The sequence below is a fragment of the Malaclemys terrapin genome, chromosome 4 (genome assembly GCF_027887155.1).
Source record: "Malaclemys terrapin pileata isolate rMalTer1 chromosome 4, rMalTer1.hap1, whole genome shotgun sequence".
In the NCBI taxonomy this organism is placed as follows: Eukaryota; Metazoa; Chordata; order Testudines; family Emydidae; genus Malaclemys; species Malaclemys terrapin.
In genome coordinates this window covers 85,950,578-85,974,452 of record NC_071508.1, presented here as the reverse complement: position 1 = coordinate 85,974,452, position 23,875 = coordinate 85,950,578, and the positions used below count along the sequence as shown (strand labels likewise).

Here is a 23,875-nt window from a genome sequence, read left to right as displayed (position 1 = left end):
GGGACTCTGGTACATGTTTTCTTTACTAGCCACAAAGTGGGAGCCCACCACACTAGATTGCTCACTTGCAACATGCTTTTAGCTAGGGCAAAATTTAAAAAAAAACCTTCAAAAATAGGGAAAACATAATTGAGGCTTACAGTAAATGCTTGTATATGCAGCAGGGTGTCTAACCGCCTGCCGTACACCTGGAGTCAAGACTAGATAGGAATCACTTTATCTTGTATTGAGCAATAATCTTGCAAAAGATCAAGCACTGTGATACAAGTTATCTGGTCCTCTGTACTTCTTATGCAATTGTCCTATTTTCTTGAAACTTAAGAGGATTCCCCAATATTACACTGATAGATTTATGCTGACATTTTAAGTCATTCATTGCAAGTAGGGTTGGTTTATAAGATGACCAATTTTGGTAACCCAGCTATTGAAGGAACAGATGAGTGGGACAGATAGAAGAGAGAAGCAGGACTAGGGAAAAGCTGTGTGAAGTCAGGAAAGACTCATGAGGCTGGAGAGACACCTGTCGTAGCCTAAGACAGCATGGAGGACAAATGAATCAATGTGCCAGCAGCTGATCTGAAGAGCAAGAATATCAGAAGGTTGGAACAAAGGTTGTGAGAGCACAAGACAGCACTAAGAACAAGAGGAGTCATGGGCCAGCCAGCAGTTGAAGTGAGATGGAGGAAAGCCTCGGGCACTTAGAAAGAGGGCCCTCACTGAGATCCTGCTGCCAAACTGAGGTTGGAAAAGACTCAGGAGCCTAATGAGAAGGGTGTGGGGACCTGAGGGAACCCTGGTGGCTGGAGAAACCAGCTTCCAAGTGGTGGTAGGGAAAAGAGGCCTTGGGAAGAGCAAGTGGAGAGAAAGCCCTAGGGACTGGAGGTAGCAAAAAGGTGAGAGGGATTTGTGTGTATGTGTTTTTAGGTTGGAGGAAAAATTATGCCCTGGTCACTCATTTTTGTTAATTTTATGAGAGGATCCCTTTATGCCCAGGTCAGCTCATGTGCAAGTAGATACAGTCTGTATTTATACTGGCTTAGCTCAGTGTCAGATGGCAGTAAGTGTTTTGCACTGGTTTCCATGGAAATGTTAACCATAGCAGCTGGTATCCATTGAAATAGTTATTAAACATCCCCCCCAGTGGATTATTTTGTTGTCTTTTCTCCCATGGTGACTGCACAGAGGGATGTTGACAGAGTTGGGTTTATTCTGCTTTTTTGCATTATACAGTACCAAGCAGAAATCACAGATGCCATTCAAAGAAGGGACAGTTCTGACCCAAAGATTTGCCAGTTACCAAGTGCTACTTTGAATGTTTCCCAGAGTGATTTCCAGTGTAGGAAGGAGGTTGTCTCATTCTTAGTTTCTCAGCTGTTGTGGCCACACTGCTTACTTGCTGGTAAGATACAGATGCCTATGGATTAATTTGTCAGAAAAGTGACAATGAGCTTGATTCTCTTCTGTGCCCAGACTCCACTCAGTGCAGCCGTAGGGTGGAGGCTGCCAGGGAACCAGGTACAGCCCTTTGATTCTCTGCCTGCCCAGCCCCAGCATGTTCTAAGTTGGGTCACAGCTATCACATCCCTAAGGGGCCTTACAAAAGTGGAGTGGAGCAGAGCCCTCCCACCCTGGGGTGGGGCAGTTGGTACAGGAGCAATACTCTATTGCCAGCAGTGCCTGTGCTACAGTGGTCTATGTGCCTAACCCTTCTCTACAAGGAGGAGGGAGCCATCCTCCCTCATTCCCCAGCTCAGACACAGCCAGTTTGGCCCTTGGGAAAGCTATGCCTGTTTCCTTGGATAGGGCCTGTTAAAACCCTTCAGGCTCAGTGAATGTTTGCTCAGCTTCCTGGGTTCTAAGGAGCTTGCAGAGCTCAGGACACATGTGGAGGAGTTGGGCTAATATCCTGCAGGACAGCCAAGACCTGGAGTTCCCATTGCATTTCAAAACACCTTCATTTCCTGTTCAACACACCTGTGTAATATCAAATACAAGATGTAATACCTGCCAGCCTGAGAAGGGACTGCTGGGTCTTCTCACCTGTGCTGAGTTCCAGGGAAGCATGAGACCAGTTCCCTCTTTCAGGCAGTCACTTCCACCATTGACATAGGGCCAGAACCACCCAGGTGTAGCAACAGGCAGCTCTGATTAAGCCCTGATTCTAAACCCAAAATTTCAAAATGGAAGCTCTGGCTGAGCCATTCTGGGAAGAGGAATCCTGTAAAATTACTTCTGTAAGAAATTGGGGAATCAAACTGCATGAAAAGGCCCGAGCAGCTAATGTGTGTCTCTAAGCAGATCCACAGGGGTAAGTGTTGTCTTCCCTCCCCCAAACCAGGGGCAGAAGGATGGCCTGGTAAGGGGAGGCTCATAGCCTTAGGTGGAAGGATCTGGGTGGCAAGGGGAGATAGTCTAAGGAGGAGAGGCTCTGCAAAAATACGGTACATGGAAGGTTTTTGCTGATGTAGTATCTTAATGTTAACTGCTCTCCACAACTTCTGTGCTACAGGAAAGAAAGGATGCTCTCTCTCTTTCCTAGCCTGTTAAAAGGGACTTGCTACGCTATTTGTGACTAGTTTTCTTTAGAGTGGTAGCTGTGTTAGTCTGTATCAGCAAAAAGAACTAGGAGTACTTGTGGCACCTTAGAGACTAACAAATTTATTTGAGCATAAGCTTTTGTGGGCTAAAACCCACTTCATCAGATGCATGCAGTGGAAAATACAGTAGGAAGCTATATATTTACACAGAGAATATGAAAAAATGGGTGTTGCCATACCAACTGTAACAAGTAATTAATTAAGGTAGCTATTAGGCGAGCTATTATCAGCAGGAGAAAAATAAGTATTTTCCACTGCATGCATCTGATGAAGTGGGTTTTAGCCCACAAAAGCTTATGCTCAAATAAATTTGTTAGTCTCTAAGGTGCCACAAGTACTCCTAGTTCTCTTTAGTTGCCAGGAGCGCCCTATAAATCGCTAAGTCAACTCCCACAGTGTTCCTTTTGAAGTGCCCTGGGACTCCGGGCAAAGGATTCTGGGATGCATCGGCGGAGGAGCAGTTAAAAGTGCCAGAATGTAGCTAAACAGCAAGGGGAGCAGAGAAGGAACCCCTGCTTTACAGAAAGCAAAGAAAATAAAGAGGCTGAATGCTTGTTTCAAAGTGGATTTTATTCCAGGCATTTAAATAGACAAGTTCTGGCACATGCTTTGGTTAAGAAAAGGAAAAACAAACCTGTGTTTCACAAAAACTACATTTGGCAAAGAAAACTTTTTAACCAAGTGAAAGAAAATAAACCCTTTGAAATTGATTTCTGTACAGCTGTGGTTTCAGCTCCTGTTAAATAAACTCTAATCACCCCACACATGAAATTACACTGGATGATCTGATTTAATAAGAGCTTTCTTAAGGACATTCTCTTCTATTAATCTGAAAGCTCTTCCTCATAGTCTAGATGTCTGTCCAAAGTCAACAGGCAAAACAACAACCAGTCACTACTTGTTCTGATTGTTTGTTTTTACAAAGTGAGGGCCAAACTGTGAGGTCTTTACTCAGTTTTTACCAGCCAAAGCTCCCATTGAAATCAGTGGGAGCTTTGACTGAGAAAGGGCTTCAAGATGTGGCACTAATGGAATTGGACTAGCAGAAGCAGCACCCTTATGGAAAGGGTGCTGATCATATCCCTCATGTAAGATCTATCAGGGAATACATTTATAACAGATTTAGAGAAGTCCTCAACTGCTTTGGGAAGATGGCTGGTTCGTCTGAAAGGGAAAGAAGTAGCACTCTGCTGGTTCCTTATCAAGGATCATGAAAATCAAACAGGAGATCTGCAAACTATTGATTACTTCTAAAGTAAATCACTAAAGTTGTGTGAGGGGGTTGTGTTTTGGAATTCAGCCTTCTGTTAGCATGCAGTGCTGCAGGTACTCCGTGGCCTGACACCCAGAGCAGGCAATGAGGAAATTACCTGGGGTTGATTTTTGCATGGAATATTTATTGGCAAATGGAGCTCTTGAACCAGGACTGACCTTTAGTCAAACAGCAACCTTGGATGATTCAGAATGTGCAGGCTCCATATACACAGGGCCAGGGCTGGCTCCAGTATTTCTGTTGCCCCAAGCAAAAAAAAAAAAAAAAAAGCCGCGATCGGCGGTGGCAATTTGGGGGGTGGGGGGAAAAGCCGCGATCGGCGGTGGCAATTTGGGGGGTGGGGGGAAAAGCCGCGATCAGCGGTGGCAATTGGGGGTGGGGGGAAAGCTGCAATCGGTGGCGGCAGTTCAGCGGCAGGTCCTTCGCTCCTAGCGGGAGTGAGGGACCTGCCGCCCCCGAATTGCGGCAGGTGCCGCCCCTCTCCCTTGGCCACCCCAAGCACCTGCTTGTTAAGCTGGTGCCTGGAGCCGGCCCTGCACAGGGCTGAGTACCCAGAGCCAGTAGCAACATTTCTTCAGAGGGTCTCATCACAAAGAGGAACCCTATGCAATTGTTTTGTTTGAGGAGGTGAAGTTAGAGCTGGCTTTAGCCCCCAATGGAGTTACCAGACAAATTCTTAAAAGGGAACTGCAAGGAAGACAGCACTTCTCTCTCTTTCTCACACGTAAGGCTATGGACAGACTAACACTTATGTTGGCATAACTTATGTCACTCAGGGGTGTGAATAAGCTGCTAGCAAGGAATCTTAACCTGCAGGGTGGGAAAATAGGGAAGCTCAGGGGGTCCCCCTAGGAAATATTTTGACAAAAAACTACAGTCTGGAAGCATTTGAACACACACAGAAATTACCAGCCACTTCCTGCTCTTCTTCCTCTCAATCTTTCTTCATTTTAGTTTTGTCAGCCAGGTAAGTTAGATTTCTCTGCCCTTCCTCCTGCTCCCCACTGGCTGTTGTGGAAGTAGCGCCTCCTGCCTGTGACTGGGATGGGATGCGAAGGACTTTATCTCTTTTTCAGAGTGCCTGTGTGTTCCATGTTTTCTCTCTCTCTCTCTCTCTCTCTTTGTTTTCCCCTCTCATTTGCTATCATTTCCTCTCCTTCTGTTCTCTCTGCCTCCTCCCCCCATGCGGCCTCTTCCCAGGGCCATCCTTAGGCATATGCGGCTGCATGGGGCACTCAAAAACTTGGGGCACCATTCCCCTTGCTGGCCGCGGCTGGAATCCTCTCTTCTCCAGCCCCTCCCCCACGCTGAGCCGGTGGGCTTCTCCCTGCCCCCTCCCTCACTCGCTTCTCAGCCTCCGGCTCTGCCACCCCAGCCCCAGGGAGCTCAGAGCGGCGCAGCCCACCGCTGCCCAGAGCGGAGTCCCTCCCTGGATCCTGCCTGCCTGTGCCGCTTGGTCTCTGGTGGGGGCTGGGCTGGGGACAGGACAGGAAAAGCTTTCCTAACACACACACACACACACACACACACACACACTGGCTCTCACACCCACATACACTCTGCCTCTCACGAGTCACAGTCCCCCAATACAGACTCTCTCTCTCTCTCACACACACAGTCTCACACTGCCCACACACACATTCTGTCACACAGTCCCCCAACACACAGTCACACACACTGTTTCTCTCACACGCACTGGCTCTCTCTCATACACACACACACTGTCACGCGCGCACACACACACACACTTGTGTTGTTGTTGTTGTTACTGCTTGGTATTTCCTGTCAAAATGCAGCTGGTGAGCCAGGATTGGTGAGGGGCTGCAGGAGAGCCGTGGGCTATGGCAAGATGCAACCCCCACATGACCGCGTGAAACCTGCCTTGAGCCACTGCCGCAGCGTCTGCTGCATATGAAGCTCGGTGTGTGTCAGCAATGGGAGGGCGGGGGAGGAGGTTTCTGGGGGGTCTGTGGGCAGGGGTGGTGGCTGTGCCCCCTCAACACACTGGGGTCAGCAGCACCAGCTGGGGACCACCTTCAGTGGAGCATAGGGCCCCATAAATCCTAAGGATGGCCCTGCCTCTTCCTCTTTCTCCCTGTATTCGTTCTCTCTTTCTCTGTCCCTAAGACCTTGCTCTTCTTCATCCTTCTGATGTGCACTTGCATGGCACTGAAGCATCTCTGCAGGACACAGGAGGAGAAGGTAGCACTACACCTGGACTCCGCCCAGCACTCCCTCCTCCCATACAGGTAGTGCAGCACCAAATGGAACTTGCCCCGTCTGGGAGTAGGGAATGGCCGCCTGAGTTTTCATTCGCCACGCATGTCACTCACCAGATTCATCTAAGGACATTACCAAGATGGCTAGCTACACTGAAATAAAATATCAGCCAAAGAATGTTATCCTGAACCAGCAAGGACTTCCAGTTTTCAATATGCTGGAAAAACAAAACAAAAGCTAATGAAGGATAAATACTTTGCACCTCTTGAGCACCTGTCATCTGAGAATCTTAAAGCACTTTATGAACACTAATGAATTCATTCACATGGCACCCATATGAAATAGGTTCTGTATTTCTTCCCCATTTTTAAAATAGGGAAACTGAAGTGTAGAGATATTAAGTGACTTGCTCAAAGTCACACACTTTGGCAGAGCCAGAAAAGAACCCAAAAGTTCAGACTCTACTGCTCAGGTATGGATTCTGCCACCTGTCTGGATGACAAACTTATTTTTTTAAACCGAAGAATAACAGTAAATGATGAATCCTCTTGTTTTCACATGAGCACTCTTATTCACATGCAGATACAGGTACAAAGAGCTACCATTGTCCAAACAGTGTGCAAATAAATCATTTGTGAATAGAGAATTAATAAGAAGACACAGATATGGTCAAAGCAAACAGCTGTTTAGAATTTAAAGAAACACACTCATTGTTTTGCTATATTTTCCCGGTTCTAGGGGTGGTTGTGAGGATTACAAAATCCAACAGCAATACAAAGGGTTTAATAGGTTTGTCAAATAAAACAATTTTTTTTTTCCCAGATGTAACCCACCTCCTGCAACTCTGGGAACTCAAACATGATGCACAACTGGGGGGTTCCCAGAAAACAAAAAGGGACTAGCTAGGAAGAGAAAGTGAAACATGCTGTTCTATTTGTAGAAAGCAAACAGCATAAGTAAGAAAAATCTACTAAATTTTTAATGTTTCCCCTATTTTGATAACCTCAGGTATATAATACAGACAGATTGTTCTCAATATACGGATTTGTATCCTGATGCTATATCTTTAGGAGACATTTGGTCTCCTGGATGAAGAAGGGAAAGGCTCAGCTCTGCTAACTCCTTCACAACTTGGGATACACAAGTATTCCCAGTACCAGGCCTTTCCGCACCATATTCAGTTAAGTAAAAGAAGAACTGGAGGCCTTTATGAGCACACTTTGTTTGGCAGTGAAGGGGTTAGGCATGGCAGATTGTGATGAGCAGAGCCCCTTTGTGCCAATAGCAGAGGGGTGAATTCTTGCGCTCTCTCTCCACCTATGCATGATGGATGAAAATGGAAAGGGTTGGGGTGTGAGTCACCAAACACTTGGAGTGTATGCATCCCCATTTAGAAGTGAGAGAGAGCACAAGGAAATGCCTTAGTGTGAGCACTAATAGAACGGGGATTGGGTTCAGAAAAGGGAAGGTGGGTGGGTGAAAAAGTTGGTCTTCTCAGCTGGGAAGAGCTAACGAAAGAAGAGCAGCAAAATCCTCAAATCTTTTAGCTGCCTGTCTTTGAGAGAGGGTGAAGGTTAGTAAAGGGAGAGCTGTTACCCCAGGCTGCATTCACATGGGCAGCACATGCGCACACACAGGTTGCTATTTCACTGCGCTCCTTCGGCATAACCTACAGTTAGAACACGGTAATTACCCAGGGGGTTGCGTTCTCTCTTTGTTAGTGCATCCCAGCGAGGAAAGGCAGAAGGAAACAATACAGGTTCCCTCCAACCCCTCCCTCCCAACATTGCTTGGCCTGTCCTCACAGAATACACCAACACACACTGTCAGTGCAGTGCCATGGAATGCCTTTAGGGTGGGGCTTAACGGACATTTCCTAGCAGTTGTAGCATCAGATCTATCAGTCTCAGAGTAACCTCCAGCAACCTCCTATATCCCAGAGTTTAGCCAATCATTTTCTGAACGTCAGGTCAACTCATAGCAGAATAACACTGAGGGAGGAAGGACATGCACAGGCTAGAGCCTGGCTATTTCATCCGTTCCCTGGGTGTAGGGTACAAGAGCAGGGGCTGTTATACAGATACTGGCATTTCATAATAAGCTTGCATCCTATCCTAGGACTCAGTCATATGAAGCACACCAATCTGACCTGTTAATGAGAGTTGGGTTTGGATTACCACCTACTGCAATGGTATTGGCCTCTTTAAAATCTCACCACAGAAGCCTTCCTGACCATCATGGCTATTTGCCATAGGAAATGGGAAGCTGTACAAAGAGTCTCTGGAAGGAATGACTTTGACATGATCCAGTGGAACACTGCACAACTACAAACCTTCCCCCATTGCTCCCCTGTCCATTTCCCCTCTTCTGTCCATTCCCCATCCATTTTACAAATGATGTGTACAATGGCGGTGCCTGCAGACCAGCTACGAATGATGCCCCAGTGTGCTAGGCCCTGTCCCAATACAGTCCCTGCCCCTAAGATCCACCGCCCATCTCCCAACCCATGCATTAGTTACGTTACATTTCCCACAAAGCAACCTCATTGCAGCAGTTCGAGACAACACACAAAAATAACACAAGATGTTACAGAGGAAAGCCAGTGCAGCCCAGGAGCCACCAAGAGTTTGTAGAAGCGTTGTCAAGAGCACTGGTTACACGGAATTCACAGGACTGAAGATCATAAATTTCAATGCAAAGAAAGGAGAGAGCGGTTAGTCAGGACTTGTCGCTCTGAGCTCTATTGGGCTATTGGGTTGTGCCCTCTCCTACCTCTGATTGCTGTTGTATGAGGATGTCAGTTACAGCGGAGAAGAAAGGGATGGATCAATTTCCGTGCCACTTCTTATTTCCCCTCCCCTGACTTCTTCCTTAAAAGTTCAAAAGCAGTGAATGTTCAGCTGAAATGGTGACTTGCTGATGATCACAATCGAAACATTAGGGTTAGAAATAATAAACCTTTACTCCCCACCCTAACCCCTTCCATTCCCAAAGTCTCATGCAAAAAGAAACAGAGAGGTTTCCGGGCTACCATCATGTGGCTTGTAGCAGCTCCCACTGTTGGCCGGGTATATCCGATTGGCATGGGTTGGTCACCACCCTGCTGGACTGGTTTTCCAGGCAGAGGCCGCTGACAAAATGCTGAATGAAACTGCCTTTCATCTTCCATTTCTGGGAGAAGGGGTGGGAAGAAGGGAGGAGAGAGAAGAAACAATGTAGTGAGATGAAAGGCTCCCCCTATTTTCACCATGGAGGCAGCCCCTCCCAGCTTGAAACAGGAAGCAAGGTTTGGAACAGGTGAAACCCAATTCGCAGGGGGACATAGTGGAAATTCAGGAAATTGGAATTCTGGTTTGGGGTGACATTTCCAAAATCTGGGATCCTCTGTATTTTCCGTAATCAGGGTTTGGCTGATAGGAGTTCCCCTGGACTTATAGGGCCAGGTTTTCACAGGTATTTAGGAGCCTAACGATGCACATAGGCACCTAGTGGGATTTTCAAGAAAATCTAAGCAGGTTATGTGCGTAACTTCCTTATCTGCATCTTTAGGCACCTGCTGGCCCACAGAGAATCCCCCTGCCTCAGGGTGCAGGCCAAATCCTGCTCACGCTTAGCTTAGTGTAAACCTGGGCTGCTCTGAGATTACACTGGCGTAACACAGCAGAATCTGGCACGAATAATAATTACAATGGCATAAAACATACCATATAAAACCAACTATGATATTAGAAGCCAAGGTGGCATTAAAAGGGGGCTGGCTGCAACCTGGCCCTACACTTGAACACTTTGTTTTGCAGAGGAGTGTTTGTTCTATCACTGTTTAGTGTCGTGGGGAAGGACAGGCCCAGGCAGAGGCGGCGAGGGCAGGAATTCAACACCCTCAGAACCACCTCTGCAAACGGCCCTTCACCAGCTGAGCCAAGGCGGGATGGAGAAAGCTGAAAGGTGAGTGGGGTTCGAACAATGCACATTGCCATCAAGCAGCAGCTCAAGGAGGAAGTCTCAGATGTAGCCAAGTCCCTGCTTCATTAAGGGCTTTAAAAGCCAATGGAGCTGCCTTAAAATCAAACTGCCACTTCAAAGTAAGAGCCTTTCTTTCCTCTGTCTAATTTCTGCAGACAATTCACAAATCTAGCTCTCCAGTCCTAGGCAGGCCCCTTCCATCCCACATCTCCTATGGACTATTTTGTCAGCTTGAATTTAATATGGGAGAAGCCAGATTCCTTATCTTCTCTCCCAAACTCTATCCACTTCCACCCCCTCTGTCACTGTTGCAACACCACCACCCTCCGACTCCAGCCTATGACCTGAGGTATTTTTGGCTGCTCCCTTTCCCTTGTCCCATGCATCCAGGTTACACCCAAATCATGTTGCTTCCTCCTCCTTGGTACTGCCAAGACCCCTCATTTTCTTTCCATCCACACAGCTAATTCTCTGGTCCAGGCCTTCATTATATCTCATCTTCGTAACAGCAACATCTCTGTCTCTGCCCTCCCCAAAGCTTATTTGCCTTTCTCCACTCCATATAAAATGCCACAGCAAGTCGTCATCTCCTTGCCCATTGATTTGATCATGTCGCTGCCCGCTTTAAAGCCCCCCACTGGCTCCTCACCTGCTAGCACATCAAATTCAAACTTTTTATCACCACCTAGAAAGCTCTTTATAACTCTGCCTCTCCCTACTTATCCAAGCTGATCTATCTCCCTTCAAGCTGCCCAACACCCCTCCACTCTGCCAACATTTCCACCCTGACTGCCATAGGCGACGACTTCCCCTCTTTGCCATGGGTGCTCGACCCCCACCCCTGCCCCCCCGCCACCACTCCACCCCTTCCATGAGGCCCCGCCCCTATTCCAACCCCTTCCCTAAAGTTCCCGCTCCAACTCCACCCCTCCCTGCCCCTATTACAACTCCTTCCCCAAATCCCCACCCTTGCCCCGCCTCCTCCCCTGAGCGCGCCATGTTCCTGTTCCTCCCCCCTCCCTCCTGGAGCATGTTAACAGTTGTTTGGCGGCAGCCAGGCAGGAAGTGCTGGGAGGTAAGTGGAGGAGCAGGAGGACGCAGCATGCTCGAGGGAGGAGGAGGTGGGGTGGGGGGTGAGGGGAGCTTGGTTGCCAATGGGTGCAGAGCACCCACTAAGTTTTCCCCCTGGGTGCTCCAGCCCCAGATCACCCACGGAGTCGCACCTATGCTGACTGCCCCATTGTCAGCATCTCAATAAATGCCTCTATGCCTTCTGCCATGCTGCCCGCTACGCATGGAGCAACATCCCTGGGCTCATCCGCAAGGCTCCACCCGCAAAGAATTCTCTTGGTGGCCATTGTGCTTGTGATGCTTACAGTGAGAGGACAAAGTAAGTATTGTTTCCCCTTAGCCCCAATCTCTCATTACTTGCCTCTTTGCTTAAATGGTGAGTTCTTCGGGACAGGGGTCTTCCTGTCTGGCTGGAAAGTGCCTAACATGTAGTGGTTGCTACCATAAATAAATAATAGTAATAACATGGGTTTGAGATCTCCACCAGGGTTCTCTGGCATTCATTTACTCAGAGATGGCTGATTTCAGCAGCTACACTGGACGGAGCACTCCCGACTGTCGGGATTTTCCTGTCTCCCTCTTCTCAGTCAAGCAGATGGCCCAGTTAGGACACAAGGTTTGAGTGCTCAGTAAGCTTGACAGCCTGGGGATCTGAAGAGGATGTTTGGCCTGACTGCCTGATTGATGAGAGAAAAGGGGGACAGCCTGTCAGGCTGGCTTGAAAGGTTTGGAGCAATTTCAGACCTGCCATATGCAGGGAATAAATATCCCCAGAGGAACTGTCAGACTTGCCTCCCCTTTTAGATTAATGTTAGAACTCTATATGCCTTGTCATTCATGGGTAACTGACCCAGTGAACAGTTTAGGTTGCCACATATTGCAGGTATTAGGCTCCCAGCCACATTCAGTGAAAATCCAGTGGTTAAAGTTTATATCAACTTGCTAACAGAGCATTTAATTACGGCACTATTTATAATTCCTGCTGCAGCAGTGTCCGGGTGCTCCTCATTGTCCTCTTGCTTATCTATACGCTGGTTATTATTCTCGCATGACAGAGCAATTGTGCAACGTAGGGTATTCTCCGCTCAGTCCAGTTAGTCCTGAAGGTGATTTTACAAATATTAACCCTCAGCTTGCCACTGTTATCAGCTCTGACTAAGGGGGCTCCTGCTGGGGGACTGGCCTTTGCTTCACCGGGAAGAAATCAATATGATCAGGGAGGGTGCTAGGAGGAGGGCCAGAAATATTGTGGAGGTGGAATTATAACCCTTCCTGAAGCGCAAGATGGAGCTTACAGTGCCATCAACACCTGCTGCCTCCTAGGACTCAAAATCCAGGTTCCAGGTTCGACTGGCTATCACCTGGCAGAGGCCCACTGTGTAGAGAGCCACGGAGGAAGTAAGATAGCCACAGAGCAGCAGATACCGTCATGAAGGACTGGGAGAAGAGCACACCCACTCTGGGAATCCCCAAGAGAACTTACTGTGCCTTCCCTCATTTCGGTAATACCTCTGCATGTGAAGGCCTTCTCTCCACCTTGCATCTGCCCTATGGATGCCTTTCCTCGTATGTGCTATGGCTTCCTGTATTAGGAATCGTTGCTGTGAAGGAGAAGGCTGCAGTTTACCAGATATTAGATATCTGTGACCATGGCAATTAGCAAGGGACATTTCCTTTCCTTTTCCCCCCAGGAGAAACCTGGCCCCAATGGGAGATTCTGTGTCATGTGATTTCTCCAGATTAGAGACCCACTGATCTGTGAGCCTTTGTGCGCTGAGCAGGTGCCAGGTGCCAGCCGCTCAGTCTCCAGGAATGGCCTGCAGCAACAGCAGCAGCAGGAGGACACACAGGGAGCGTTCAGCACCACACATTTCCTCCTGCTAATGAACTACACCAAACAAATGAACTTCTCGGTTAATTGCACAACCTGAAAGCCTAGCAGCTCTTTCAGAGTCATCCTGAATCTCTCAGTGCAGTAGAAAGTGGTAGGTGGGTTGTGGGGGAGGAAGTACAGGCTTGGATTTGGCTGTAGGAATTTTATGCAGGTAGCAGTTTGTGTGTTGACCGTACAAGCTGAAGTTGTTGGTTCTTCTCCTTACGTGAAAGCAGTGGTTTTGATCTCATTAATTTCCCCCCATCCAGGCATGGAGTTGTTATGCCCTCCTCCCCCCTTCAGTATCCAGGAGGAAGCAGTAAAGTGGCTAGAGACTCACTATGCTTCACTCGAGGGCCCACAGGAGTTATAAGAACAATCACAGACTGTTTGAGTGGGCTGCCCAGCAGTGGCCTGATTGCTTTTTGGCTGAGCCAAACCTGACTGGCACTGCCACTCCCCGCGACAGGTCACAATGCCACTCACTCAAATTTGGCTTGGCCTCCCCTCCATCTGATGGAGGGGCAGCTGGGCCAAACCTGAATGGTGCAATGCCACTCTTTCAAATTTGGAGTGTGTATGTTTAGAGGCTCATGGACCTCAGGGGTTAGGTTGCTGGTAGGGAAAGAGAGAGCCTGAGAGGGGAAGAGGAGGGTCAGGCACAGGGACAAATCTATGCCCCCAGCACACTTTAAATGGTGCTCCACAGACCCTGAGAACAACCTTGTGTTGGGGCAGCACAATTGGGTGTGATATCTCAGATAGACAGATGAATAAAGGTACAGGGAGAGGGTGGAAACTGAGTGTTTGTGGGGAATCACAAAAACCTTCACAGGAAACTACCTGCAGCCATGCAGCCTCAGGCTGTGATCTTCCCAACTCTCACCCACCAAGCACGTTTGGTCTGGTTAGATGGGAGCCTCTGAGGAACACCTATGTATTGTGGGAAGTGATATTGATGACCCAGTAGAAGGCACACATCCCTGTGCTGGGTGAAAATGCAGTGAAACAAACCACTGGCTGGATACTTTGTGCCAGCTCAAGATTTTGGGTTCCCAGTTCTGAAATGACTCCTTGGGCTTGCCAACTGTTCACAAGTTTTGGCCTGAATCTCTCTGTACCTCTGCCTCCCTTTCCGTCAAAAGGAGATAATACAGATTACCCACTAGAACTGGTTGGATAACAAGTCATGATTTTCACAAAAATTTTCTCTTTTTCCCATCAAAATGTCATCACAATTTTGAAACTGTCCAACTAGCCCTATTGTGCACTAAAGTGCTTTGCAATATATGAATGAAAGTGCTGTAAGTGCCAAATATCATTACCCTTTGCAGTGTTGTTGTAGCTAAGTAAGTCCCCCCAGGATATTAGAGACACAAAGTGGGTGAGGTAATATCTTTTATTAGACCCACTTCTGTTGTTGAGAGAGACTCGCTTTTGAGCCACACCGAGTTCAAAAGCTTGTCTCTTTCACCAACAGAAGTGGGTCTAATAAAAGATATTACCTCACCCACCTTGTCTCGCAAATATTATTACTATATTATTGAAGGAAAAGCCATTCAGTCCTTCCACTCTGATAGTGTAAAATATAGCCCAAGGTATAAGAGTACTGTAATATTTCAGTGTGAGCACAAGTTGGTTTTTAACTTCTGTCAGTCCAAATAATTTTACAGGCAATCGTGGGTCTTAGCAGGTCTAGAATTTTTGCAAATGACTAAAAATAGCTTAGTAAACCCAGGAAGCTACTGGCGGCAGCCAAGGTCAGGTAAGAGTAGAAGAGCAGGGTGTTGTATATAATTAGGGGTATGTTTACACTAGGATGGCAGCACAGGTGTTGACCTAGTAGGGTCTACACTGGAGCTTAGGTTAGCTTAACTTCAGCTCTTAGGGGACTGAATTGTTCACATCCCTGAGTGACATAGCTAGGTTAACTTAAGGTGTAGACCAGACATAGGTACACTGGGTGAAGCTGATAATTGGAATAGCAGGGTGTTATGAGCCACAGGTCTCAAACCTGGGCCTGAAAGGTTCATGGAAGCAGCCATGCTCCAACCATCCACCTGGCAGCAGCTTACCTGAGACCCAGAAAGCCCAGTCCCATTGTCAGGCTCCACCCCTGATGCTTGATTGGCAGAGTTCCAGAGTGACTGATTGGCCTGCTGGCCCTACTTAAGCCAGCAGCAAGAACAGGAAGCTGTCTGAACAACTGGGCTCCCCTCTGCTCTGCGAGTCTTGTACTACCCACTCCTGTTATGTACCACCTGCTCCTGCTCCCCTGACTTGGATTTCCTGGCATCTGACTTGTGGCTCCTGACCTTGAGTTTGTCTCCTGCTTCTGACCTCTCAGTGTCCTGACTTGGCTGACTCTAGACACCTATCTTATGACTGTGGGCTCTGGCTCTGACTACTAGGCCTGGCTACCCGCGCCCCAGCTCTGACACAGAGGGTACTGCAGGTCATGACTGAGGTGCATTTGCAAAGCTGCAGGGAGCCTAGGACTGGAATCACAGGAGATGTTTCACAAGATTGTGTGTAAACAGAGGTGTTTGATAGGAAAGCTTGTATGGCAGTTGGTGCACTAGGCCAGCACTCTCCCTGTGAGCGCTGAAATTCACAAAACTGAAACAAAAAGGAAATCAGAGCTGAGAAAATCTCATGTCTCCTGAAAATTGCTTTCAAGCTGTGGTATACTGAAAGGAACGTTTTACCTGGCTATTACTGTCAAGATACTGACTCAGGCACTTACAAAACTGTAAAGTTTTCTCTGAGTTTTGATTGTCTGCACATAGCTCCATTTGTCTGTATCTCAGATAATATGCATCCCTGAGCAGCAAGCTGGGAAAAAAGGCAGACAGCTATGACTTCAGATTTGGTCGTCCCACAAAAAACCAGACTGTCCTAATTTTCAGGCTGGGGTCTCATTCTCTCAGGTAAATTACAATGAAATACTTTTGTCTAATGGGATTTCTCTGCATTGACTTTGTTCTGTCTTGGAATCTTATTGCCAGGGTTTCTCAATTCTATTTTCTTGTTTTTAGTGTCTGACTCTCACTTGGTCTTATATTTGTCCTCACTTTATTACAAATTCAAATGCCACACCCACCACCAGTCTGAGGCGATGCAATAATGTATTTGACATTCAAGCAGAAATGCTAACATCTAAATATTATTATGGATAATGTCCATCTGGTTTGAAATCTGGTTCACACAGAATAGCACTTGGCTAGCTCTTCACCAGTGCTGCCAGCTACCAGCTGTTCCTGTTGCGTGATCATGGTTTTGTCAAATATATTGTGTTCCTGGTCCCCTTTAGCCCATTACAGAATAGCGTGATGGGGCTGGAATGCTTCTAGACGTGGGTCATTCTCTGATCTCTCCATCAAGTGCTTTCTTGCATATATGTAAATGGACTTATTCTGACTCTGTACTTTGTTGTTACAACGACTACTTTGATATGGCTCGCAAATTAAACTGTTGCTTGCCTTTCTGGCAAAAACAACAGTCTTTGAATGACCTGACTGGCCTACAGCTTGCAAGTCTTTATTCTCTTTCTGAACATCAGATCAAACTGTCTTTCAGTAACAGAGCAAGGCTCCCAGTGTTGCCTTACAAAACTGCCTCCCAGTCTACTCTGGCTTGGCTACAGAACAAAACAGTTGCTCACCTTTCTGTTCTGCCTTTCTGCAGCTGCCAGAGCACTTGGCACTGCCCAAGCTCCATCTGCACCTTGACCACAGGCTCCTCAGTGCACACTCTCTGTCCCAAACTTCAGGCTCCCCTCCCCCTTTCAAAGCAAGCTTCTGCCACCTCTGCCTTCTTCTCTAGCCCAACAGGGCCAGCGTCCTCTGTGCGCCAGAGAGGCATGTGTGCTCCTCTAGTCAGAAGTGAAAAATCATTGCACACTAACACACGTGGATTCATTGCACCATTGGAGTGATTTACACAGCATTGATGTGACGGTTTTATAGTGGTCTCATTACAAAGATGCGCACACTAAAACTTTGGAGCCAGCCTACTAAGGATGTGAGTCATTGTTTTCCATTACCTTATGTGGATGAGCTGGACTCAAATCAAGGACTTGACCTAGCAGATGATTTTGCTGACAGTCTGTTAACAAGGATTTTGTTTAAATGCTTCAAATAATTAGAGATGGGGATGAACCAAAGCTCAAGTTCCAAACACTCCTGAACTTTGTGGGGATGGGATGGGATACATGGGCTTGAATCCAACCCTGGATCTGGATTTTGAATCTGGGCCCATCTCTATATAATGGGCTAATGGTAAACCCTGGATGCAAACAGCTCTGAACTTTTGGGATTCAAATTCCAAATTCGGATTCTTGCAGCTGGAGCTCTCTCTTCGAGCAGTGTTCAAGCTGGCTGCGTGTCCTGGGCTGACAAAGGGTATTTTGTAACCGCACCCATAAGTCTGGCAACCACTGCTATTAATTTTGATGCTGATCTTTAACTAGTAGGGGTCCTCCCTTTCACACACCCTCTCTGCCCACCCCCCCCTTTCCTAGCATTGCATTTGAGACAATGCCTCAACTTCATTTTGGGGACTCAGATTTTCTCTGCCAGCTCCCAGATCAAGTGGAAACTGAAGCTGGCAGCTACCAGGTGATTCCTGTATCAGTGCAAGTCTGGGCTAACAAGGAGAGTGTTTGGGAACAGAGATATGGCAGAGTGGGCTTCTCTCCTCACCTTCCTAACCCAGTTTCCAGCTGTCAGCTACCCGATAACTTTTCAGTGCTGTAAGCACTAAAGAGCAGAATGAGATGGGAAAGATGCACTGAGCAAAGTCACCCTACTGCACTCCCATGTCCTCTAACATACTCAAGGCTGGGGGCTGTGTTGAAAGGTATGCATTGTATTGGCCACCACTAGGTTCAACTATAGTTCCCAGAAGTCTGGAAAAAATCCTGTTGCCCAGAAGTCCAGGACAAGAAGGGTGCAACCTGGGCATCAAGTGTCCTGACAGCCAAACAAGGAAGAGAGCTGGGGGTGGGCTGTGTGGCCCCAGGCTCAGCAGTGGCACTCTGGCCCCCTGTAAAGGGGGAGAGCCGAGAGGAGCAGAGTAGAGGAAAGAGAATTGTGAGAGGGGAAGGAGAAGGAGCAAAGCAAGAGAACTCAGTTGCCCTCTAGAGTTGACGGCGGTGGTCCTAGACAACACAGATAATGTCTTGGAAGAAAATGGTAGGAACAGGGAGATGGTCACCACTGAAGGTGTCTGAGGGTGAGTCTCAAGGAACATGTTCTCTGTTAGTGCCCTCAGCAGAGGGCTGTGGCGAATGGGGAGGAAGAGATTTGGACTTTTCAGGATCTGGACTGCAGACAAATGGTTCAAAGGCAGCTGAAGGGGCGGGAGAGGGTGGCAGGGCAGGCACTCATCTTGGCCTTGGAGACGCGTGGCACAGGAAGCAGGTGGTTAGGGTGGCTGTGGCAGCATGGTGTCCCTGCTCCCTCATCCCAGGCACCCAGGACACCCAACATCCTGCTCCTTGCCCCAGCTTTAACCCTGGTGGGGAAACAGCCTGTCCCCTTTCTCCTCCCCCCCCACCACCACCCCAGAAATGATGCAGCTCCACCCTGCTGCCCTTCTCCACTCAGCCCAGCTCCGGTTCCCTCTTCTTGGAGCCAAGGAGGGGGGGGTGAGCCAGAGGAGGAGAAAGGCCTGGGCTGCCCTGTCTTGCACTCTCCCTAGGTACAGAGGAAATACTGTGGGGAGGGAAACATAGATCAGCCCCCACAATATTGCCATTGTGAAGGTGCTAGGCCCCACTGCTCCCCCAGTTCTGCCCTTCCTGGAGGAGGGGGCAGTTGATGATCTTGGCAGCTGCCAGGATCCTCTCTGCTACTGGAAGGCGGACTCAGTAATGCACTTATGGAGAGCTGAGAGATCTAATTACGCAGTTAGGGGTGCCTGTGGTCGCCCAGAGGGGGAAAGACCCAAGAAAGTACAGCCCTCTTGGGTTATTCTTGCAGGGTTAATTTCAACAGTGTGAGTTGTCCCAGCGTATTCCCAGTGACCGCTCTTCGAGAGACTCTTGCATTAACCAACTCTCTGCAGACATCTATGTTCCTGGCCTGGCTGAATTTCAGATGCTTTTAAAATCACTTTCCTTTTGGCAAGGGCTAAATTCAGACACGTGTAGTACTTTAGAGCAGATGGTGCTGGGGACTGGTCATAGGCTATGCAGTTTCATATCTCTGGGCTACCAAGGCAATAGGTACCTTAGCAAAGATGCCAGCACAGCCCTGGACAATGCAATGCTTGTTCTCCCTTACTGCTGAGGGAAGCACAGAAGTCAGGAATAGAAGAGCCCTAATAAGTCATCAAGCCCATTCATTTTCTAGCAGTGCAGGATTGTTCCCCTATTGTGCTTTGTCCAGTCCAGTTAACAACTCAGGCCTCGAACCCAATTTGGTCCTGGCTGTGTGAGGCACCTGTCTCCCCACCCCAAGAGGCAAGCTCAGCTTTGAGTGATAAGCACATTTTACATATCTCTAAATAAGTAAATGATGACACGTTCACCACTTCCCTTGGGTATCTCAGAGCAATGTGAGCTGTATCCCATCCCTGGTAAGGGGAAGGGTCACATCAGAGTTTATGAAAGACAAAAAATGTACATGTGGTGGATGAATCCTAGAATCTAGAGATGGAAGAGACCTTTTAGTTTATATGGTCACCTTGCCAGTGCCAATTCTTGTCTTTAGGCGGCACTAATACCAACATGGGACAGTGACAACATGATGAAGGCAGTACAATACCTGTCTGCCATCTTTCTGATTGCATGCTTCCAGTGTGATCTGAGATCCGGTGGAGAAGGAGGTGATGGAGAGACACTTGTCCTGCTGTCTAATTAAAGGGTCACTGAAGACCCACTCCTATGGAGGAGAAAACAAAAAGATACAGATTCCATCATTAAGGTAGCGATGATATCACAGAAAAAATGAACCAAATCCTGGAGTCTTCACTCAGTCCTTACCAGAGAAGAGACTCCCATGGACTGAGCTGGCAGGTCCTGGGCAGGTCTGGCACCAGGCTTTGAAGTCTGTGTTCAGGTTTGGGGAACCCTCACATGTGAACTTCAAAACCTGCCTGGCTGGCTTCCAATAGTCAGATTATCCATGGGTTCCAAGTGTCTCCCTGCGCAGCACCCTTACATAACCAGGGTTCTACTGGCCTGCAAAGCAGGTAGGACCCTGTCTCCTAATTGAGGTAACGGGAAACAGTTTCTGATTATTTTACATAATAGGCAAATTCACTGCCTACTTCTCCCAGAAGTCAACAGCGATTGTCCAATGGGGATAACAGACAGTTTATCAAGTTAGGCAAAACACATACATTTAAACCCACACACTTCGATACAGCACACACACATCCACAGAAAATAAGCCATTGCAGTGATCCCTCCTGCCACTTGATAGACACCCACCTCATCAAGTATTAAGATTATTATTCCCTGGGACCGTGGCCCAGCAGAGGGACCGAGTGCAATACATTTCAGTGACTTCAAACAATAGTGAAATGGCACAGTGAGTCTGATTAAATGGCATGTTGGATGCTAGCTGCAAACTTCTTCCCAACAGATAACAGATGTGAATGAGCATTTGCTGGCATGAAATAGCATACTGGGACCCTCTGTTTACTCAGGCTGCTTCCCTGATGTAGCAAGGCTGTCAGATGAGAAGATCTTGGGCTGGTGTAATGTAGTCCCCCATTGAAGTTATGGGGACTATGCCAATTTACAGCAGCTGGGGTCCTGGCTGCTTACCATAAAGTGTGGCTTTACTCTGAAAACCACTGTAAAAATGGCATCTTCTTACTTAACAGATCTTTTTCCTCTAAGTATTATTTGTTGATTTTTAGTGACAAATATTCTCTCCCCCTATATCTTACATTTTGTTAGCCCTGTGGAGCCAACTTCAGGAGCGGGACCTGAGTTCTATTCTGGCTCGCCCATCATCAACGGAGTTATTAGCTAAACTCCAACTGCAGAGCCAAATTCTCCCCTCAGTTACACCTGAGCAAGTCCATGAAGGACAGATTCTGGCTTAGAGAATCTCTGTTACTCGTGGTGATGTGCATGACTTTCAGACCCCAAGTGGAGTTTGCAGGGCTGGCAGCTAGGAAAAAACCCACACATTTTTTTCTCATAACCTGGGTGTGTTTGCTCTGGAGACAGTGAGAGACAAACTGTCTCCCAGAATGCTGGTTTACTAAATCACTTCTCAGATTAGAATTGCGCTTTGGTATGATTTTATTTAAAGAAGACAGTGTTGGGACAAATTTGATCCAGAATGTAGCTTTTGGAAAAGTCTTTTTTTTGGTTTGTCCCCTTCCATGGAACAAGCTGTGGGGCCTGCAAATGCACACCCTGCAGATCCACACAGATTCTGGGGTAGCAGGGGAGGATCTATGATGGTTCTGGTAGCATGCCACTTGGTAGCAGGGCTGTAATTGCTAGCACTGGAAAATTATTTACGTTTCATTCATCTTCAGTGTTATTAGTAACATAAAGAAATGAGGTTTCTTTAAAAACTGCTTTTTAACCAGACACTGCCCCTTACAAACACTGTTTTAAAAAGTACTTTAAACATTTTTATTTAAGTGCAGACTAACATTCCTGAATCGGTATTTAAATACATCTCTACCCCAATATAATGCTGTCCTTAGGAGCCAAAAAAATCTTACTGCGTTATAGGTTAAACCGCGTTATATCAAACTTGCTTTGATCCGCCGGAGTGCGCAGTCCCGCCCACCCCGAAGCACGGCTTTACCGTGTTCTATCCGAATTCATGTTATATCGGGTCGCATTATGTCAGGGTAAAGGTGTATATTCTTCCAGTAATTATAGCAAAGATTTCAATTTCCACCAGCGTCTGTGCCAGTTAAGAGTATATTAACCACTTCAAAATCCTATGAATGTTTGTACTGTGCCCAGCAAGTGGTGTCTGTAAGTTCCTATGGACCCAGGCCAAATGCTCCAGTGTAATGCATGAACCCTAGTGCAGCTCACCTTTAGCGGGAATAATGTGCCCCTTCTTTACTGTATTTTGCACTATAGGGATGAGATAGGCAGAGAAAATGAGAAGTAGCTCAACTCCTGAGTGCACACTGTAGCACTCAAGGGTTAATGGAGTATTGCCTGTGAATCTGTATATGTCCATTAATGTCCATCTCACTGATATGAATCTGTATCTAATACAGTAGATCTTTGTCAAACTGAGGGCCATGGTAACAATTTGCCACAAAGCCCAAGGCCCACATCGAATTTGCATAAAATGGAGACGCCTGAGGCCACCCCAGCTTGGAAACAGAAATGTGGCCAGTGGAGAACACAAGTCCCAGCATGCAATGCTTTAGCTTAATCTGAGTGGTTTCATTATGGGCCATATTGTCAAACTTTGACTCACATGTTGTCCACCCCTTACAGCAGAGAGACTGTAACTTATTATAAGGCTGTGCAGAAGTGGCTACTGTCGACTGTCAGGACACACTGCCGAGAGTCTCCGATATGCTGAAGATCACATACACACCTTTCCTAAACATTTATCCACCCAGTACCACTGTGTCAAAGCTGCTAAAATGCAGCAAGCAGGAATAAAGAGCCAAGTTCAAGCCTGCCTCACCTGGCTGACAGGGGGATTGCTCACTGTCCCTTTGCAGCCTCCCACACCAGCCACAGAATTTCCTGCTGTGTCCTGGCCCCAAGACTCCAAGCAATGTCCTCCTTGTCTGATAATCCCAGGAACCAGCTCCTTTTCAGGAACCCTGGGAGAAAAACGACAAGATTTGCATGGCACTTTATAGCCAGAAGTGTCTCGATGCACTGTACGTATTTATATCGAGATTACTCCAACCACCACTGAAATGCGTCTGCCTCTAGAGTGGAACACAGCACAATAGTTGGGACCAGCAAATGAAGAATATTATATCCAATAGAAATGTCTGAGGGAATTTGAGGAGACAGAATGTGAGTTAGGATTTGGCCAGAACTCTGAGTTAGTATCCCTTACTTTCAAAAAGTGCTGGGGGATCCTTAATATCCCCAAGAAGGTAGGACTTCAGTGTTGCATCTCCTGTGCCAGACAGCACCTCCAGCAAAAAGCTGTATCTATGCTAGCCTCCCCTGCCCCAAATTTCCCCCTTTCTACCACCAGTTCATCTCCACTGTGGTAGCAATTAGCACTTCGCTTGTGTAGACAGGGCTCCAGCCGGCTACCTACTTTTTAACCACCGTCATCTAACCCTACTGAGTCATAGGCTCTGTTTAGCTAGGATTTAAAGGGGTGTTGGTAGAATGTGTTAGCTAACAAGTTCTAATAACACATCCCTAGTGTAGACATGGCTGCTCACTAACACAGGGCTAGGGCACTGGTTCAGTACTGACTCAGAAGGAGGAGTGCCAGCTACCAGTTCACAAAGGCCAGTTGCTACAGAATCTGGGGTTTTCCTTGAAAATCTCACATCTAAGCCCTGGGGCAGACCCAATTCCATGTAGTTTGTTCCTTGGGGGCTCCAGGCTATATGTGATTATGCCACTGGGACTCCAGAGTCAGAGGCCCTAGGCTTGGGCCTATTGGCTCTAATGGTTAATCTGGCCCTGGACTTCAGTACAGTGGGCAGCAAAAATGCTGGAGCCTTAGATTAGAGGGAGCTGTACTCCACGCTTCCAGCAATGCCATAAGCTCATATACAAACCATACCTTAACAAGCCGCTTTATTTCAGATCCCTGAGGCACCGGAAATTCAGAAACAGGCATTCACACAACAGAGCTTTAAGATCTTAACAGACTCATTTCCAGAGGCATGTTAGTCTGCAGCTCTTCTCCCATCAACACACATCCTGACTTCCTTTGACTGCATGTCCTC

The 23,875-nt window shown here is 47.4% G+C and overlaps 1 protein-coding gene across 5 annotated transcripts in view; it reads right to left on the bottom strand.

Moving 5' to 3' along the window:
• Positions 1-23,875, bottom strand: part of GALNT16 (polypeptide N-acetylgalactosaminyltransferase 16) — a 135,393-nt gene that overhangs the window by 10,537 nt on the left and 100,981 nt on the right. For 2 of the 5 annotated variants that reach the window (XM_054027847.1, XM_054027851.1), the window contains exons 13-15: positions 22,633-22,774; positions 19,768-19,884; positions 3,149-9,261 (exon numbers count right to left, since the gene is read on the bottom strand). In XM_054027847.1, the coding sequence (XP_053883822.1) occupies positions 9,124-9,261; positions 19,768-19,884; positions 22,633-22,774 (397 nt within the window). In that variant the 3' untranslated portion in view covers positions 3,149-9,123. Of the gene's footprint in view, positions 1-3,148; positions 9,262-19,767; positions 19,885-22,632; positions 22,775-23,875 lie in introns of those variants that run through there. The other 3 variants (XM_054027849.1, XM_054027848.1, XM_054027850.1) reach the window with 3 other exon arrangements.